At 60.6% G+C, this 17,977-nt stretch overlaps 1 protein-coding gene across 2 annotated transcripts in view; it reads left to right on the top strand.

Moving 5' to 3' along the window:
* Nucleotides 1–2,888: 2,888 nt before the first annotated feature.
* LOC133348280 (cytospin-A-like) overlaps nucleotides 2,889–17,977 on the top strand; it is a 35,170-nt gene continuing 20,081 nt past the window's right edge. For both annotated transcript variants that reach the window (XM_061561009.1, XM_061561008.1), the window contains exons 1-5: nucleotides 2,889–3,168; nucleotides 6,777–7,888; nucleotides 8,831–9,264; nucleotides 10,574–11,024; nucleotides 14,062–15,769. In XM_061561009.1, coding sequence (XP_061416993.1) covers nucleotides 3,141–3,168; nucleotides 6,777–7,888; nucleotides 8,831–9,264; nucleotides 10,574–11,024; nucleotides 14,062–15,769 — 3,733 coding nt within the window. In that variant the 5' untranslated portion in view covers nucleotides 2,889–3,140. The remainder of the gene's footprint in view (nucleotides 3,169–6,776; nucleotides 7,889–8,830; nucleotides 9,265–10,573; nucleotides 11,025–14,061; nucleotides 15,770–17,977) is intronic.

The raw sequence follows: 17,977 nt of genomic DNA, 5'->3' as shown, positions 1-17,977 counted from the left end.
CCCCACACTGCACGAGGCCAACGCGAGTTGGGGGCTCGGTGCCCCCCCCCATCCCACCGCTGGGCGGATGGGACACGGGTCCCGGGAGAGAGGGCGGTGGAGTCTGCCTCGTGTGGAGGGGCGCGAAGGAGATGTTTTTAGATGGCGGGATCGTGAGATACGGCGGATGATTTAAGAGGCGTTCATCCAGAAGTGGATTGACCAAGGCTGCTAGTGGGGGGTGCAGGGTGTCACGGTGCATCGGTTACACGCGCGACCCGTGTTACCCGAATGGCCCGTGATGACCCCTGCTACCGGGGGTGGATCCAGGTAACCCGTGTTGACCCGTGTTGACCCGTGTCATCCTATTGACCTGTGACGACCCCGTGAGTCCCGGTTGACCCCTGGTGATTGGAGATGGCCCGAGGTGAACTGCCCCCGCCTCTCCTCCTAGCCCCCCGTAGCCCCCCTCGATCCTCCCCATCGTCCCCCGTAGCCCTCCCCCCGCCGCCCCTTCCCATAGTCCCCCCGTAGCCCCCCCCCCCCCCGCCGCCCCTTCCCCTAGCCCCCCTGCTCGTCCCCATAGTCCCCCCGTAGCCCCCCCCCGCCGCCCCTTCCCCTAGCCCCCCCGCTCGTCCCCATAGTCCCCCCGTAGCCCCCCGCCCCTTCCCCTAGCCCCCCCACCCCTCCCCATAGTCCCCCCGTAGCCCCCCCGCCCCTTCCCCTAGCCCCCCCCCACCCCTCCCCATAGTCCCCCGTAGGCCCCCCGCGGCGTCTGGAGACCCCCAGCGAAGAGCGTGGCCGCGTGTGGCCGCGTGGGGTCACGCGGCCCCCCGTGGAGGTGAAACCCACGAGGTTCAAGGTTCACGTGTGATCACCGTTTAGAGTCGTAGAAGGGTTGTAAGGAATCGCTGCCCATCACCTGTGGGTACGAGATCGTCACACACCCACATACACACCCCCACACACACACCCCCACACACACACGCCCACATACACACACACTCACATACACACACACACACAACCACCCACACACACACGCACACCCATCCACACCCCCACACACATCCACACACCATCCCACGCACACCCACACACACCCACACACCCCCACACACCCACCCACACACCCCCACACACACACACACCCACACACCCACACACACATCCACACCATCCCACCCACACACCCACATCCACACCATCACACACACACATCCACACCATCCCACCCACACACCCACACACCCCCACACCCACACACCCACACACACATCCACACCATCCCACCCACACCCCCACACACACACACCCACACACCCCCACACACACACCCACACACACACACCCACACACACACCCACACACACATCCACACCATCCCACACACACACACACCATCCCACGCACACACACACACACCCACACACACATCCACACCATCCCACACACACACACACCATCCCACGCACACACAAACACACCCACACACACACATCCACACCATCCCACCCACACACACTCGCTCAGCGAGGGCCCCAGCGAGATAGTTGACGGCACGATCCCGAACCACGATGTCTGATGGAGAATTCACCCGGCTCGGCTCGTACTCTGCAGAGGGTTGTACATGTTTGGCTTCCTGGTACTGTCCGTCATGTCCGGCCTATATTGTCTCTCTACTTAGTCCTGTCCCTCCAGTGTTGCCGTCTCGCACGTACCGTCTGTCTCCAGTCGCCTCTCTTGTGTCGGCCTCTTCCTGTTTGGTGTGGTCCGTCTCGTTGCTATTGTTGGTCTCGTTCCACCCTTTGTCTCGGTGGTATTGTTGTGTACGTTGTGTGTCTTGTCTGTTCCAGTTCAGTGTGGTCTGTTTGTCTCACAATGATATGACAGTCTGTTAAACCGGTGCCATACCAATGATGGACACAAAAAAGCAAGCACAGAAATCCGCGGCTTCAGCGAAGCTGTACGCTGAAGCCGCGGATTTCTATGACCGCCGTGGCGGCCCTGGGTGTGACCCCAGAGCGGGGGGAGGAACAGGCCGAATGGCGGAGTCCATTGGTGGACCCGCGCCCTGCAGCCGAAGCAGCAGCAGCAGGAGTATTAGACGTAGCAGCGTTAGCAGCAATAGCAGATTCATCAGCAGCAGCATCAGAAGAAGAACCCCCATCATCATCAGCAGCATCAGAAGAAGAACCCCCATCATCATCATCAGCAGCATCAGAAGAAGAACCCCCATCATCATCATCATCAGAAGAAGAACCCCCATCATCATCATCAGCAGCATCAGAAGAAGAAGAACCCCCATCATCATCAGCAGCATCAAAAGAAGAAGAACCCCCATCATCATCAGCAGCATCAGAAGAAGCAGAACCCCATCATCATCAGCAGCATCAGAAGAAGAACCCCCATCATCATCAGCAGCATCAGAAGAAGAACCCCCGTCATCATCATCAGGAGCAGCATCAGAAGAACCCCATCATCATCATCAGCAGCATCAGAAGAAGAAGAACCCCCATCATCATCATCAGGAGCACCATCAGAAGAAGAAGAACCCCATCATCATCATCATCAGGAGCAGCATGAGGAGCAGCAGCAGCAGGGGAGGAGCCCCGGCCTCGTGTCGGGCGCGCACCTGGCGCGGAAGCCCCGCCCACCGCCCCGTCACGTGACCAGCAGGTGCGCGTGCACGTGAAGGGGGGGGGGCTGTGGAACTTGGTTGAGAAGGGGGCGAGGGAAGTGGAATTTGGCGATGGGGGGGGGGGGGGTCCGTACCCCCAGGTCTGGATTTGTCCCCTGCCACAACCGCGTGGGACAGCCTCGGTCGGGGATGGTGGAGGAGGGAGGAGGTGCAGGCTGGACGGAGGAGAAGTCGAGAGACGATGGGAGGGACGGAGATGAGGTGCAGGGTGGAGGAGGAAGGGGAGGAGGAGACACGGAGTCACTCTTGAGACTAAACCCGCTGAGCCGCGTTCCGCGTCGCGGAGAGAGCGAGCGAGGGAGCACGGCAGGGAGCGCGTGAGGTGGCCATGGTCTCGTGGCTCCGGGGAGCCAGGCCGGGCTGCTGGCTCGCAGGGGAGGGTGGCGCGACTCGTGCGAGGAGCGACAGGAGGAGGAGGTAGCCGCCACTCGTACTGCTGCTGAGCGGCTCGCGGGGGACCATGGGGACCAGCGGGAGCCATGCGCGAGGTGAGTTCGAGTGACCTATGTGTGTGTCACCCTATGTGTGTGTGTGTCACCCTATGTGTGTGTGTATCACCCTATGGGTGTGTGTGTGTGTCACCCTATGGGTGTGTGTGTCACCCTGTGTTTGTGTCACCCTGTGTTTGTGTCACCCTGTGTGTGTGTGTGTCACCCTGTGGGTGTGTGTGTGTGTCACCCTATGGGTGTGTGTCAACCTATGGGTGTGTGTGTCACCCTATGGGTGGGTGTGTGTGTGTGTCACCCTATGGGTGGGTGTGTGTGTGTCACCCTATGTGTGTCACCCTATGTGTGTGTGGCCCTATGTGTGTGTGTCACCCTATGTGTGTGTGTGTCACCCTATGTGTGTGTCACCCTATGGGTGTGTCACCCTGTGTGTATCTGTCACGTTATGTGTGTGTGACCCTATGTGTGTGTGTGTCACCCTATGTGTGTGTCACCCTATGTGTGTGTGTGATCCTATTTATGTGTCACCCTATGTGTGTGTCACCCTATGGGTGTGTGTGTCACCCTATGTGTGTGTATCTGTCACCCTATGTGTGTGTCACCCTATGGGTGTGTGACCCTATGTGTGTGTGTCCCTATGTGTGTGTGTCCCAAGTGTCCCGAGTATCCCTGTGCGTGTGAGTGTTGTCTGTGTGTGTCTCTGTGTGTGAGTTTCTGAGTGAGCCCGGCGACCCGAGTTCGATTCCCGCTCACGGCCACCAACATCAATGACGATGATCTAAATCGGTCCTGGGATTCCCCGAGTAGCGCAGTGACGAGAATCATCAGGCCCCCGCGGATTACGATGTTTATCTGTACGCGGTGAGACAGACAACCGATCCGTCTATCAAAGCACAGCTTCATCTCGGTACACAGCACGGGCTGCTGCTGCTGCTGCCGTCTGTGGCCACGGAGGCGCGGTTCGTGAGTGGAGAGCGTGGGGAGAGCGAGAGATGCCGTGACGACGGCACAATCATCACCATCATCATCACCAGCATCATCATCGATATCGGCAATCGTTATCACCACCACTATCATCACCATCATTGCCACCATCATTACTGTATCATCATCATCAACCATCGCGGTTGCTGATAGGAGATGGCGAGAGTGTGGCGAGTCTCGTGTGGCTTAGAGGCACACCCGCTCCCTGTGGCTCAACATCAACATCACCACCACCAACATCAACACCACCACCACCACCATCACCACCACCATCACCACCACCATCACCACCACCACCATCACCACCACCATCACCACCATCACCACCACCATCACCACCATCACCACCACCATCACCACCAGCAGCATTCGGGAATTTCCAGTCGAGCCCGTTCTGGGAAGTGTCTCCCGTGGGGGGCCCTGGGCTCTCGCGAAACCGTGGCAGCGTTCCTCGCGGTTTAGTCCCGCGGGCCACGAGGCCCGACATACGGGGGGTGGGTGCGGTGGGGGGGGGGGGGCTGAGGGGTTCGGAGCGAGGACCGCCAGGCTGCGTAGACGCGGGGGTCTCCCATCCCCTCTCCCCGTGATGCAGCAGCGTGTGCTCCTGTGTGTTCCTCTGTCTTCCTGGGTGTTCCTGTGTGTTCCTGTGTGTTCCTCTGTTCCTGTGTTCCTCTGTGTTCCTCTGTGTTCCTCTGTGTGTGCGCGTTTTAGTTTCGTTATGGCTTAAACTCTAGCCAGCAGGTAAAACGCGAGTTTGTTGGCGAGCTCCTCTTACGCCCTGGGCGCCAGGAATGGTGTGGTGTGGCCAGCTACACGCCGTGCCGCCTTTGTCTCTCCAGCGCCGATATTTAATCGCCGAACCTGGAACTTATTGGGGTTGAGTCAACCTATGGGAAGGCCCAAAACGGGTACGGATATTCGTCGGTGGTTTTGTCCGTGAGCGGGAATCGAACTCGGTCCGCCGTGTTTCGTAGCGTGGCGCGCAAACCGTAGCGCCACCGCTCCACCGCAGACGACGCAGCGACGCAGCAGGGGCTGCGAGTTCGTGAATGGCATCTCGAAGCGAATCCTCCACGTGAGCAGAGTGGAGGTGGAGGAGGTGGAGGTGGCTCATTCCAGCACGGACACCACTCGCCCCGGGCAGACAGACAGGCAGGCCAGGTGTGGAGATATACGAACAGGTGTGTCAGTGGGCAGGCAGGTATGCAGGTTAGATAGGTAACCAGGTGTGTCATCATTTAGGTGTGTGATTAGTTATTCAGGTGTGTCAGTAGGTAGGCGTGTGAGTAACTATTCAGGTATGTCAGTACATAGGTACATGAGTGAATATGTGTGTGAATAGCTCGTCAGCGGTGTGAGTAGTGGGTATTGTGTGAGTCCCTACCGAGGCGTGTCGTTACGTAGCCATGCACGTTGGTTGGCACATAGCTATGCAAGTTGGCACGCACATGCTTGTGTGTGTGTGTATGTGGCGCTTATCGGTGAGGTATGTTAGTGAACAACAGGCAGGAATGCGAGTCGGAATGAGGTGTGCGGGGAGGCGCCGGGCCGTAGTGGACGCGTCTGCCAGCCGGAAGTGCGCACAGCTGCAACGCACGCAGCTGAGACGCAGCGCACCGCGGGGATGAATCACCCAGACGCCCTTGCAAACGACATGTTCCATGCTCTTTGGTTCTGTCGGTAAAGTCACGTAGGTATAAAATAAAATGAATCACTACGTTTCGGGCGCAACACAAGCGTCCATCATCAGGTGGTCATCAGGTGGTGATGGACACTTGTGTTGTGCCCGAGACGTGGTGATTTATTTTATTTTATATCCACGTGACTTTACCGAAAGAACCAAAGAGTATGGATTCCTGCAGTCACGAAAGCTTCAAATCATTGCATGTTCCATGTCCAAAGAATTACCCAGATAAAAAATATTCGACTATATATTTAAAAAACATCGTGAAACGCGCTGCAGTGTTCGTCCACGACTGAGAGCTGTGAGACCGCGTCGCCACACAGATGGATGCGGGAATGCGTGCTTGTACTCGCCACTGCCGAATTCTCACGGGATGCTCGAGGCAATCTTATCGGCTGCTGCTTTGGCGGAGGAGGAGGCGAGGCGCCGCTGGGGATGTCTCCTACGTTCTTCCCGCGTCCGCTGTGCGTCCATCTGTGCGGCGGGGGGAGGGGGGGGGGCACGGCTACTCACGTAAAATGTGATCCAACGTGAACAACAACTCTCCTGTCAAGTTGTGTCGCTCGCAGGGACTTTCCCGGTAAAAAAATATCAAAGACACCGGTTCAGGAACGAAGACTTTCGGAGAAGAACCGGGAGGGGGGGGGGGGGGTTGAAATTGTTGCGGCTGCTGCTGCTTAAGCTGAAACAGTCGAGAGGAATTGGGGAAATGGGCCCGCACCCGTCAAGAGGGCAGCTGATGAGAAACGAGAGACGAAACTTGGCTACGGAGCGGAGACCCAGAGACGGTGTTGCAGAGTTTGGAGGTCACGGCTGGGGACACCTGCGGCTGGGAGGGGAGGGGTAGGGGAGAATGGGGGGGGGGGGGGGGTTCGGGGTGGGGGAGTCACCGGTGGACAACACCAAAGGGTTGCCCAACACGTAGAGACCATCTACAGACCCCATGCTCATGTTTGATTCTCCTTCCTTGTGTTGTCCACAGCTCCGAGCCCGGTGTCCAAGCGCAGCGGGACTCTCAACTCCAAGGAGTCGCTGTCGCCACCGCCGCCCCGGCCGGCCCGGTCCAAGGTCGACCGCCTGCGCCTGGGAATCCTCAAGCGCCCGCCCCAGGGCGGCGGCGGCGGTGGCGGCGGAGGAATCGCGGAGGGGAAGCACACCCGCGCGCGCTTTCACCGCCCGGCCGCGGGGACCGCCGCGGCGGTAGTCGCGAGGGGCGGCGGGACCGGCGGCGGCACCGGCACCGGCACCAGCGGCACCAGCGGCACCAGCGGCGGCAGCGGCAGCTTCCTGCGCGAGAACCGCTTGAGCAAGTCGCGCTCGGAGAGCCAGATCGCCGAGTGGGCGGCGCTGGAGGAGAAGGTGAAGGAGCTGCTCGAGGTGTCCAACGCCAAGGACGACGAGATCGATAACTTGCGCTCGGCGCTCGAGGACGCGCGCGCCAAGCAGTTCCCCGTGGCCTTCGGGGGGAAGATAGGGCGCGCCGGCAGCCGGAACGAGCCGGGGTCGTTGGCGGACCGAATGGACGAAGAGGAGGAGGTAGAGGACGAGGAGGAGGAGGAAGAGGACAGCGAGAGGAGGAATGGGGGGCGGCGGCGGCGGAGGAGGAGGACGCGGGGCAGCGACGGGTCGTGGAGTCGCGGCGATGACGACGGGAGCGACGACGAAGACGGCGGCGACGAGAGGGTGGAGGCCCTGGAGGCCGCGTTCGCGCAGAAGGTGCGGGACAAGGAGGAGGCCTGCGCTCGGCTCGCCGAGCAGAAGCGGCAGCTGCAGCTGGAGCTGCGGCGCGTCGACGCGGAGAACCGGACGCTGCGGCGCCGCCTGCAGGAGACGGAGCCGGGCGGCGGAGCGCCGCACAGCACCGACAGCAGCTCCATGGAGAGTCTGCGCAGCGTGAGCGTGGGCGACGTGAGGCCGTGCCGCAAGGCGCCCTCTTTCGCCGGCCCCGACCCGGCGGCCCCGGACGACTCGCTCTGGAGCGCCGTCGGGAGGTCCATCGGCACGGCCGAGCGAGGGGGCGCGCCCGGCGGCGGCGCCGCGGCCGCCCTGGCGGCGCGGGCGGAGCGCGAGGAGGAGCTCCGGCAGCTGAGCCAGGTGAGCCGGGTGAGCCAGGTGAGCCGGGTGGGAGTCTCCTCCGGGGGCGCGGCGCGGCGGCACGACCACAGCGCAGCGGATCTGGCATTGCTGCGGCCGTGCACAATCATGCACTCTCTTCCTGTTCTCCCTTCACACGTCCCTACACTCCTTCCCTCTGCTCACTGTCTCTCACTGTTCTCTCTCCCTCCCTGTGCCCTCCCCCCTCTCTCTGTCCATCTATCACCATGGCCTCTCTCCATGTCTGCCTCTCTGCCTCCCTTTTCCCTTCTCCATTCCCCGTCGCTCTCTCCCTGTTGTCCCCCCGTCCCTTCTCTCTCCTCTTTAGATGTCCCTCCTCCTCCCTCTCTGCCCCTCTTTCTCCCTCTACATCTCTTTCCTGCTCCATCTCTCTCTTTTCTGTCTGTCCTCTCTCACTGTGTCTCCGTGTCCCACTCTCTCCGTCTCCTCTCCATCTCTCCTTATCGCTCTCCCTGTCTCCCCCTTCCTCCCATCTCCACGCATCACCCACCGTCACCACCCACAGTCACTACCCACCGTCACCACCATCAACACCACCCATCACCACCACCCATCATCACCACCCATCACCACCCATCAGAAGCAGACACATGCCCTCTTCATATTCCTCCCTCCACATAACAATCAGAAGTTGTGCATTATTTTGCACATGCCATTCTTTAAAATAAAATAATATTAAAACTCCTATTAGCACGGTTGGCTACGTACGGTGCGAAATAATTTCAAATTGCTTCGAGATATAGTCTTCAGAAGCCTGCTGTGTAGGGGGAGACCCTGAGTGAGACTCTCCTGTTTAAACAAGTGGAATGAAGATGAAGATGATGCTGATGTTGGTTATAATGATGATTTTGACGGATGTTGATGACGGCGATTATGACGTTGCCGATGATTATGACGACGACGACGTCGATGCTTCGGCAGGAGAAGGAGCGCCTGTGCGTGGAGCGGGCGGCGCTGGTCAGCGCGCTGTGCCAGCAGGGAGAGCGCGTGGCGCGCCTGGCGCGGGAGAACGCGCGCCTGCGCCGCCTGCTGGACCGCGCCGGCGCGGCCGGCGGGCCCTGGCCGGGAGAGCACGGGGAGGAGGAGGACGAGGAGGAGGAGGAGCGGTCAGACGAGACCTGGGGGGGGTTCCCGGGGTCCCCCCACCCCGCCGAGAGCCTCGACTCGGTCAGCGCGAGGAGCAGCGCCAGCGACGTGACGCCCAGGAGAGGAGGGGGAGGGGCGGCGGTGCCGTGGGCCGGCTCGGCCCGGGAGCGACCCGGGGGACGACGTCGCGCCGACGCGAGGTCGCCGTTGGGGGGCCCCGGGGACGATGCGGCCTCGCGGGGGGCGCGCACGGACAGCGGCAGCAGCGCGTAAGGCAGCCCCCCCCCCCCACACACAGACGTGCACGAGCCGCGCCCCCCGCTACGGCACACGCCGTGACGAGGCAACGCCCCACAGCGCACGCTGTGGGGGTGGGGGGGGGGTGTCCCCCCCACCCCCATAGGCGGCGTGGAGGCGGCGCGGTGAGGCTGTCACTGGCGCTGATAGCGCAGGAATTTGCGCGATCTGCTCACGCGTTCTTGCGCAGCCATGCGGAGTGGTGCGGTAGCCGTGCCTGCCACTGTCATTCCTGCGTGTGCGTGTGTCACTGTGTGTGTGTGCTGGCCACCCCACTCCCCTCGTGTGCTGTGCCGGCCTTCATAGGTGCTCGCTGACAGCACTTGCCCCAACAGTCTGTTCAGGCTACACGGGCGGTCTTTTTCTTTACGTTGAACCGTGCTAATCGGAGGTGCGGGTGTTTGTCCGTGTGTGTGCGCGGCTCTGTGTGTGTGCGCGGCTCTGTGTGTGTGCGCAGCTCTGTGTGTGTGTCCTTGAGTGTGTCACTGTGTGTGTCACTGCGTGTGTGCAGCGAGTTGGTATCCGCAGCGCAGTCCGCAGGGAGTGGGGATATTTGTTCAATCTCCGTGGAAATGTTTTTGTTTCCTGCCCATGGAGCTGTAGTTTCCACATTGGAGAGCGGCGTGCGGCGTGCGAGGCCGCGCCACGGAGCGGTCACGCCCGCGTGTCCCCCCCCTCGCTTGCGGTGCCGCCTGCTGCCAGCTGATGCGGCGTGGCTGAGCGTGTGCGGGGGAGGGGATTGGTGGCGCAGCGGTTAGCGTGCTGCGTTGCGAACCCCAAGGACCCGAGTTGATTCCCGATCACGGCCAACACCCGTGACGATTATCTGAACCGATTCTGGCCTTCCCCTAGGGCGGCGTTCTTAATTGCAAGGCCCCACGGGCCACTGGCGGCCCCTAGTGGCCTTTAGTGCGGCCCCTGACGCGCGGCCCCTGACAATGCACAAAGAGTGAAAACACCACCCCAGCATCATCATCATCACTGTCATCGTGCTGCTGTCAAACCCCCAATGGTTTTAGCCCTCACACTGATGATGACTTTTTTCGGCAAAAGTGCCCCCTCCTCCGAACATTACTGCCCTAGGTTAATAATTACCTGGTGCGGTGTGCAAACATCGCGACTGGGGAGACAAAGGCGGTCAGGCGTGGTGCCGGCCACCCACCCCCTCGTGTGCCGTGCCGGCCTTCGTAGGTTCTACTCTCCGGCAGCACTTGCCCCGACAGTCTGTTGAGGCTACACAGGGGCTCTTTGTCCGTGTGCGCGTGCCTGCCGCCGCCCCAGGCTGCTGTGCCAGTCGCCCGGCTCGGGAGTGCTGGCGGGCGTGGAGCTGGAGCAGCTGCTGGAGATCCAGACGCAGCTGAGCGAGTCGCTGCTGGCGGCGGAGCAGGAGTGCCGGGAGGCTCGCGCCACGGTGGCCGCGCTCTCCCGGCGCGAGCGCTCCGACCTCGCCGCCGCCCGGGGAAGCCGGACGCCGGGAGAAGGTCGCGGCGCGGGACGGGAGGGCCCCCTGCCCACGCCGGCGCCGAGGCAGCTGCTGAAGGGCGGCCGGCCGGGCCGGGAGAGGAGCGCCACCCCGGACGGGGCGCCGGCGCTCCGCAGCGCCCACACGCAGACGGAGGAGGCGCGGGAGGCGAGAGCGGTGCCGAGTGGCGCTAACGACGGCGACGAGGAGGACGGCGACGTGAAGAGAGGTCGCGCCGAGGTCGGCCGCCTGCGGGAGGCGATGGCGCAGGTACGGAGCGGCGGCGCTGTCCTTTACCCCCCCCCCCGCCCCGTCCATGGCTGTGCCGGTGTCTTCGAGCCGATCCGGCCACACGGCTCAGCGGGTTGCGAGTTCAACTCCTGATTGGGGGTTGACTCAGTCCATCATCCTTCCAGGGTCGATAATACGAGTACCACTTTGTGGAGAAGTCAATAGTGGTCATCCTATAGATAGACTTACCCCTGCCATGGGAATGTGGAACCAATTACTGGGGGTGCGCAATCCGCCCCCCCCCCCCCCCGCGCCCCCGACGACCCGTGTGGAGGCTGCGCCGCGGCGCGCCCGGCGAGGAGGAATGCCGTCGCGGTGACTCGAGTGGCGCGCCCACAATTAGTGGGCGCGCAAAGTCAACGTCGGTCCCCCATTGTGCCGAGAAAACAATCACCCCACCGCACCACCACCGCCACCGCCACCACCGCCGTCCCGCGGTCACTCACGGTGCCGTGCTCCGGCCGCCGTCGACCGCGCGTTTCAGACTTTTCACCGTTGAGGCTGCGGCGCAACGCAGCCTCTCGTTGTGTGCGGCCGCTGCTTGGGGATCGGCGATTCCCAGTCGACGTCCAGGCGATGACGCTGTCGCGGAGCGGCGATCCTGACGCTGTCGCGGAGCGGCGATCCTGACGCTGTCGCGGAGCGGCGATCCTGACGCTGTGGCGGAGCGGCGATCCTGGCGCGAGACGGAGCGGTGTCTATCCAGAGATGCGCTGCGGAGGAAAGTGGAGTTTAGAGTCCTCACCCCGAACTGCCGGCAGATTTGGGCACCGCCCGACACCACCGTGCCGTGTGCCACAAGTGCACGTGTGCGTCACGTGACACTGCCGTGTTCGTGTGCCACGCACGCGACACGGTCCATGAGATCCGCTTCGCGTGTCCTGGAAAGCTCCGGGAACTTCCGGATAATTTACATCGCTTGGGCCTCTCGAGCCCTTCCATAACATGGTCGTAATCTACAATGTGATTATAATTTTATTATAATTTACAACGTTATTCTAATTTACATCACTTATTCTCTCAAGCCCTTCGAGAACATAACTCAAACTTACATCCCTCGGCTATCAATGCGATAACATCATTAGCCTGTGCATCAGTCACCCACATATCTAGCAGGCCTTTAGAACGTCTTCATAACGTGCATCGCTTAGCTTCGGTATCCTTTCACAAGGACATCGTCACGTTTTACATCGTCACGTTTTACATCGTCACGTTTTACATCGTCACGTTTTACATCGTCACGTTTTACATCGTTACGTTTTACATCGTCACGTTTTACATCGGCCGCTCGAGTCAGGACGGTCCCGACGAGTGGTTCCCACCACTGTGGTCTATTGCACAAGTCACGTGATGGTCAATAAGAAGCGAGGTTGTAGTTTTTTTATGGCCGTTTAACCGACACTCAACAGCGCTCGCGGAGTTTTATTGGAGGGATGTAGCCCTATTGGCGTGCGGTGGCACGTGAAACGTGTGTGAGAGCTGGCGGTGGTGCCGGTGCCGAAACGTTGGGCACCGTTGCTCTGTCCGCTCGTGTTAGATGGCATGATGTAGTTCACCACCATCGACATCGTCGTCATCGTGATCATCATCATCACACACTGGGGTGTGAGCTGTGATGTGATGATGGGATGATGTGATGATGGGCGATATGACAGGACACGTGATGACGTTGTGATGGGATGATGGGATGATGGGTGATATGACAGGACGTGTGGTGACGTGGTGATGGGATGATGTGATGATGGGCGATATGACAGGACACGTGATGACGTGGTGATGGGATGATGTGATGATGGGCGATATGACGGGACACGTGATGACGTGGTGATGGGATGATGTGATGATGGGCGTTATGACAGGACACATGATGACGTGGTGATGGGATGATGTGATGATGGGCGATATGACGGGACACGTGATGACGTGGTGATGGGATGATGGGATGATGGGTGATATGACAGGACGTGTGATGACGTGGTGATGGGATGATGTGATGATGGGCGTTATGACAGGACACATGATGACGTGGTGATGGGATGATGTGATGATGGGCGATATGACAGGACACGTGATGACGTGGTGATGGGCGGCGTCCCAGCTGTGAGATGCAGGAATGACCGGCATGCACTCACCCCTCGAGGGGACCCCCTGTGGGGGGGGGGGGGGACTGACCCGGCCCCACCAGTCCGGCCGGTCCGTACAGTGGACCACAGCCCCATACAGTGCGCCAACACCCGTGGTCACCTTGTGTAGTGAGGGGCGGTAAATCAAAGAGATTACCTCACCTGTGCTCACCTGGGTTTACCTGTGCTCACCTATCCCCGCCGTGCCCACCTGTGCCCACCTGTACTCACCTGTGCCCACCTCTGCTCACCTTTGCTCACCTGTGCTCGCCACAGTTATGACCGTGGCAGCTTTCTCACGATATTAACTCGGTTTGTGGTGCGGAGTTATTCCAGTGGCCTAGGGGATTGACCTGGCGGTAGCTCGAGGGGATTGAGATGAGTGGAGCTCGGGGACTGGCTCGATACCAGGTGCCCTGGAAGTACAGTCCAGCGACTCCATGAATGCTCCAATGCGTTCTGTTCAAGTTTCCTTTAATCGAGGTGGCTATGGCTCAGCTGCCCGTGGTTTAACCGGGTCCTCAAGTGCAGCGGGTTGATGGTCTAAGCCCAGTCACACCCAATGACTGCACACAAAAAAAACTAACTTATCATTCAATGTATTTTTGCTGAATTCAGCTGATGCCAACTCTGTTGTCTCAACTTGTTGCGGTTTGATTGGCATGCGACAGACGGCTCTGTCGCCGGGCGAGCGAGAGGTTGGAAGTCACAGGAGCTATGAAGTACCTCTGTAACGTCGTCTTCCACGTGCCGTTCTCTTACACGGGCCGATGCCAACGTGTTCTGCGGCGGTTCTGACAAAGTTAATGTCGCTAACAGCATCGCAGCGGTAACATTTTGGAGATTTTTTCACTCGAACCGATTTTTTGCGTTTCTCCTCCGCCTCCCCGCAGCTCCAAGCGCAACGGGAGACGCAGCAGCTGGAGATGGAGCGGAGGGTGGAGGAGCTGAGCGACGCGCTACAGGAGCGCCAAAGCGAGGCCGCGCGGCTGCAGGAGGAGCTCGTCTCAACGCGGTCGCAGCTCCGCGGCGAGGACCAGCGGCGCGAGCAGCAGCTGCACCGGGAGATTGAGAGGTTGGGACGGGAGAAGGAGGAGCTGCTGGAGAAGCAGCAGGCCTCGTCGAGGTCGCAGCTGCAGGCCGAGTCTCAGCAGCGCGAGCAGCAGCTGAGGCAGGAGGTGGAGAGGTTGGGACGGGAGAACGAGGAACTGCAGACGGAGCTGGGAGCGGCGAGGCAGCAGCTCCAGCATCGCGAGGAGCGGCTGAGCCGGGAGATTGAAATGCTGAGGCTGGAGAAGGAGGGGCAGGAGAAAATGTTGAGCTCAACAAAGTCACAGCTTGAGGGCACAGCTCAACTTCGTGAGGAGGAGCTGACGCGGGAGATGGAGAAACTGAGGTCAGAGAAGCAAGAGCTGGAGAAAAAGTTGACCTCGTCGAAGTCCCAGCTGCAGGCGAAGTCTCAACAACGCGAGCAGCAGCTGAGGTTGGAGGTGGAGAGGTTGGGACGGGAGAAGGAGGAGCTGCAGAAGGAGCTCGAAGCGGCGAGGTCGCAGCTCCAGGTCAGGGTTCGGCACCTTGAGGAGGAGCTGAGACAGGAGGTGGAGAGGTTGGGACGGGAGAAGGAGGAGCTGGAGAAGCAGCTGGGCTCGTCGAGGTCGCAGCTGCAGGCCGAGGCTCAGCAGCGCGAGCAGCAGCTGAGGCAGGAGGTTGAGAAGTTGGGACGGGAGAGGGAGGAGCTGCAGGGAGAGCTGGAAGTGGCGAGGCAGCAGCTCCGCAGCGAGGCCGCGCGCCACGAGAGCCAACTCGGCCTCGCGGTGGACAAGCTGAGGAGCGAGAAGGAGGGCGCGGAGAGGGAGCTCGCCTCGAGCCGCTCGCAGCTCCACGGCCAGGCCCAGCTGCGCGAGGCCGAGCTGGCCCGAGAGGCAGGGGCCCTGCGCGAGGAGAAGGAGGCCCTGCGGGCCGAGCTGAGCGGCGCCCGCGCGCGGCTCGCCGAGGAGGCCGCGGACCACGCGGCCGAGCTGGCCCGAGCCGGTGCCGAGCTCCGGCAGGGGCGAGCGGATCTGGAGCGGGGGCTCCGGGCCGCCGCCGAAGCCCGGGCCCGCCAGGCCGAGCTGAGCCGGGCCGTCGAGAGCCTGCGGCTCGACAAGGACGGCCTGGAGAAGGAGCTGAGCGCCGCCGGGACGCGTCTGCAGGGCGAGGCGGAGCGACGCGAGCAGGAGCTGAGCCGGGCGGCCGAGGCCCTGCGGCTGGACAAGGCCGCGCTGGAAGAGCGCGTGGCCGCGCTGCAGCAGCAGAGGCTCCGGCGCGACGAGGCGGCCGCCCGGACCGTCGAGGAGCTGCGACGGGAGAACGACGGCCTGCGCGGGGAGCTGAGCGCCGCCGCCGCCGCCGTGGCGCGCAGCCCGCCCCGCGAAGAGGAGCGGGGCCTCGGGCAGGAGAGGGACAAGCTGCGGGGAGAGCTGGGCGCCCTGCGCGGGGAGAAGGCCGGCCTGGAAGCGGAGCTGGCCCGCCTGTGGGAGGGCCTCGACGAGCTGGAGGACGAGGTGGAGCAGCACCGCGCGCTCAGGCGCCACGGGGACCACCGCCTCGCCGAGATGCAGGGTGAGGCCCCCCCCCCCCCCGCTCGCTCCGCCGTGGCGTCTGCGGAAGCTTCGGCTTCCTCGGCCTTCAGTTCTCGATAGCGAAACGCTTTTGTTGTTGGCTGCCGCATTCGTCCCGGGCTTTGGGCCGGCGGATTGAAGCTCGGAGTTTCTGCGCGCTGGGAGGAGGCGGCGGCGGGGCCCGCGTCTCGGCACTGTGTGAAAGAGCTTTATAGCTCATCGGATTCCTCCTGCGGTACAAATAAGGATTCTGATTCTGACAGCGCTGCGACCGCGCTGTGGCCAGCAGGGGGCAGCATCGCTCCGCGTGTCTCGCCGCAGCAGACCGAGCAGGTGGTTGGGGGGGGGGGTCTGAGTTGGGGCAGGCTCTATCCCCTGCTAGGTGGAGCTGGTAGGAGTCGGCCGGGCTCGCTCCACTGCTAGCTGTATCTCTGTCTTAGAAAGTTGAAGTGGTTAATCCATCATTGGGGGGCACGTGTGCCCCCCACTGGGCGGTGACTTACCACGTGTGGGGGGGGGGGGGGGGGGGCGGGACTTGGGGTGGGGGGGGAAGTGTTGACTTTCGTTTTCTGTCGTAGAGGAGTTTAGACGTTTGTAAAGTTGTATATAAATAATTCACTGTGTAACAAAAAATATGTTTTTGTTCCTGGGTAGTAAGTGTTATTTTCCAATTGCTTATGGCCTCAAAAGTACAGAAAATGGCTAGTATTCCCCACAAAGCTTTTGTGACCAGGACAATGGTAACACGTCAAGTCCTGGTCACAAAAGCAAAGTTTGTGGGGAGTACTAGCCATTATGTATACTTTTGAGGCATGAGCAATTAGAAAATTACACTTACTACCCAGGAACAAAAATCGTGTTAAATAGTGATAATCTTTTACCCCTCCCGCCACGCTACATGTTGCTGGGTACAACCAGGGATTAACTGGACCTTATGGCGGTACCCCGGGGTACCATAGCACCCCGGCTCTCGCTTAATGTCCGTGATGCAGTAATTTTTAGTCTGTTGATGGTCGTCGATGCAGCGATCGACTCATCTCGACGAGCTGTGCACTATGATGCACCACGACGGTGCGTGCCGCGAGCGTTCATGGTTTCAGCGCAATCGTCCTTGCTGCGTTATCGACATCGCGGAGTAGCACTGATTACGGATTGGTTGGTACCCCAGTCACGGAGTGAAGTACACCCCTGGACAAGAATAGTGTCCCAGAAATAACATATTCAATTGCCTCGGCCAGTTTGTGTTATTTGGCCCCCCGGGGTACCACCGTGAGGATCAACTTCTCATGGAATAAATTCCAGCGCCCCCCAACAACCCAACCCTCTGGACCACCACATCCCCACCCACCACCCAACCCCCGACAGTGAGGGAGACATATTTTCTAGAGCTCAGCCCCCGGCTGCGTCTTCCACTCCACCTGATTTGCCAACCGTGTTCCCAGTTGCCGTGGATGCATCAGCAGAACCTGAGTTGCGGGCGCCGGCTGTTTAATCCGTGTTCCAGCGCTCCACGGTGGCGAGGTGTGAATGACCTCGCCTGGTGTGAACAAGGTCGTGGGTGCAATCCTGACCCTGGTGCTGGGATACATTTTTAATTTGCATGCTCTGCCTGTGGTCGCGTGGATTTTTCTCCGGGTCCACCAGTTTTTCCCTCCACATTTGGAAACACGCTTTCAGAGTATTTGGCTGCGATAAATTTCCATGTGATAAGCCACATCTTTCTGAGCTATCATTTGTGGCCAGGTCGCTTCTGAAAAATAGCTGTCTACCTCAGTGGGCCCTGCCTGGTAAAAGAAAAAGAAAACGTTTAGTTTCCCTTCATTATGTTCACTTCAAAGTTGGTGACCGTGGCGCTTTTGTTGACTTTGGGAGAGCGTTCGATCGTCTCAATCGGACGCAGTTGTTGGACGTTTCTCAAGAACATTGGATTCGATCGGAGAGACAGGAGGCTGATTCCGGGCCTTACCCGTGGGACAAACATCAGCGGGAGTCACGGGTGGAGAATGATATCCAGGAATCATAGCAGAGCAGGGGGCAGTGGGGCACAGTCGCCCGCTGTCAGCCATCAGATCGCTGGTTAACGACTCCGTTAAATCGCGATCCGGCCACGGCTAACGTCAGCGGCGATGGACATGTGAACCACTGGGCCGCGTGGCGAAGTACGGTCAAACAACCTCCGTGGCTGACAATATTGTGAGCAGGTGGTCAT

The sequence above is a fragment of the Lethenteron reissneri genome, chromosome 27 (genome assembly GCF_015708825.2).
Source record: "Lethenteron reissneri isolate LAM-NWPU_2019-01 chromosome 27, ASM1570882v1, whole genome shotgun sequence".
Taxonomy (NCBI): domain Eukaryota; kingdom Metazoa; phylum Chordata; class Hyperoartia; order Petromyzontiformes; family Petromyzontidae; genus Lethenteron; species Lethenteron reissneri.
This window is presented reverse-complemented; position numbering and strand designations above follow the sequence as displayed.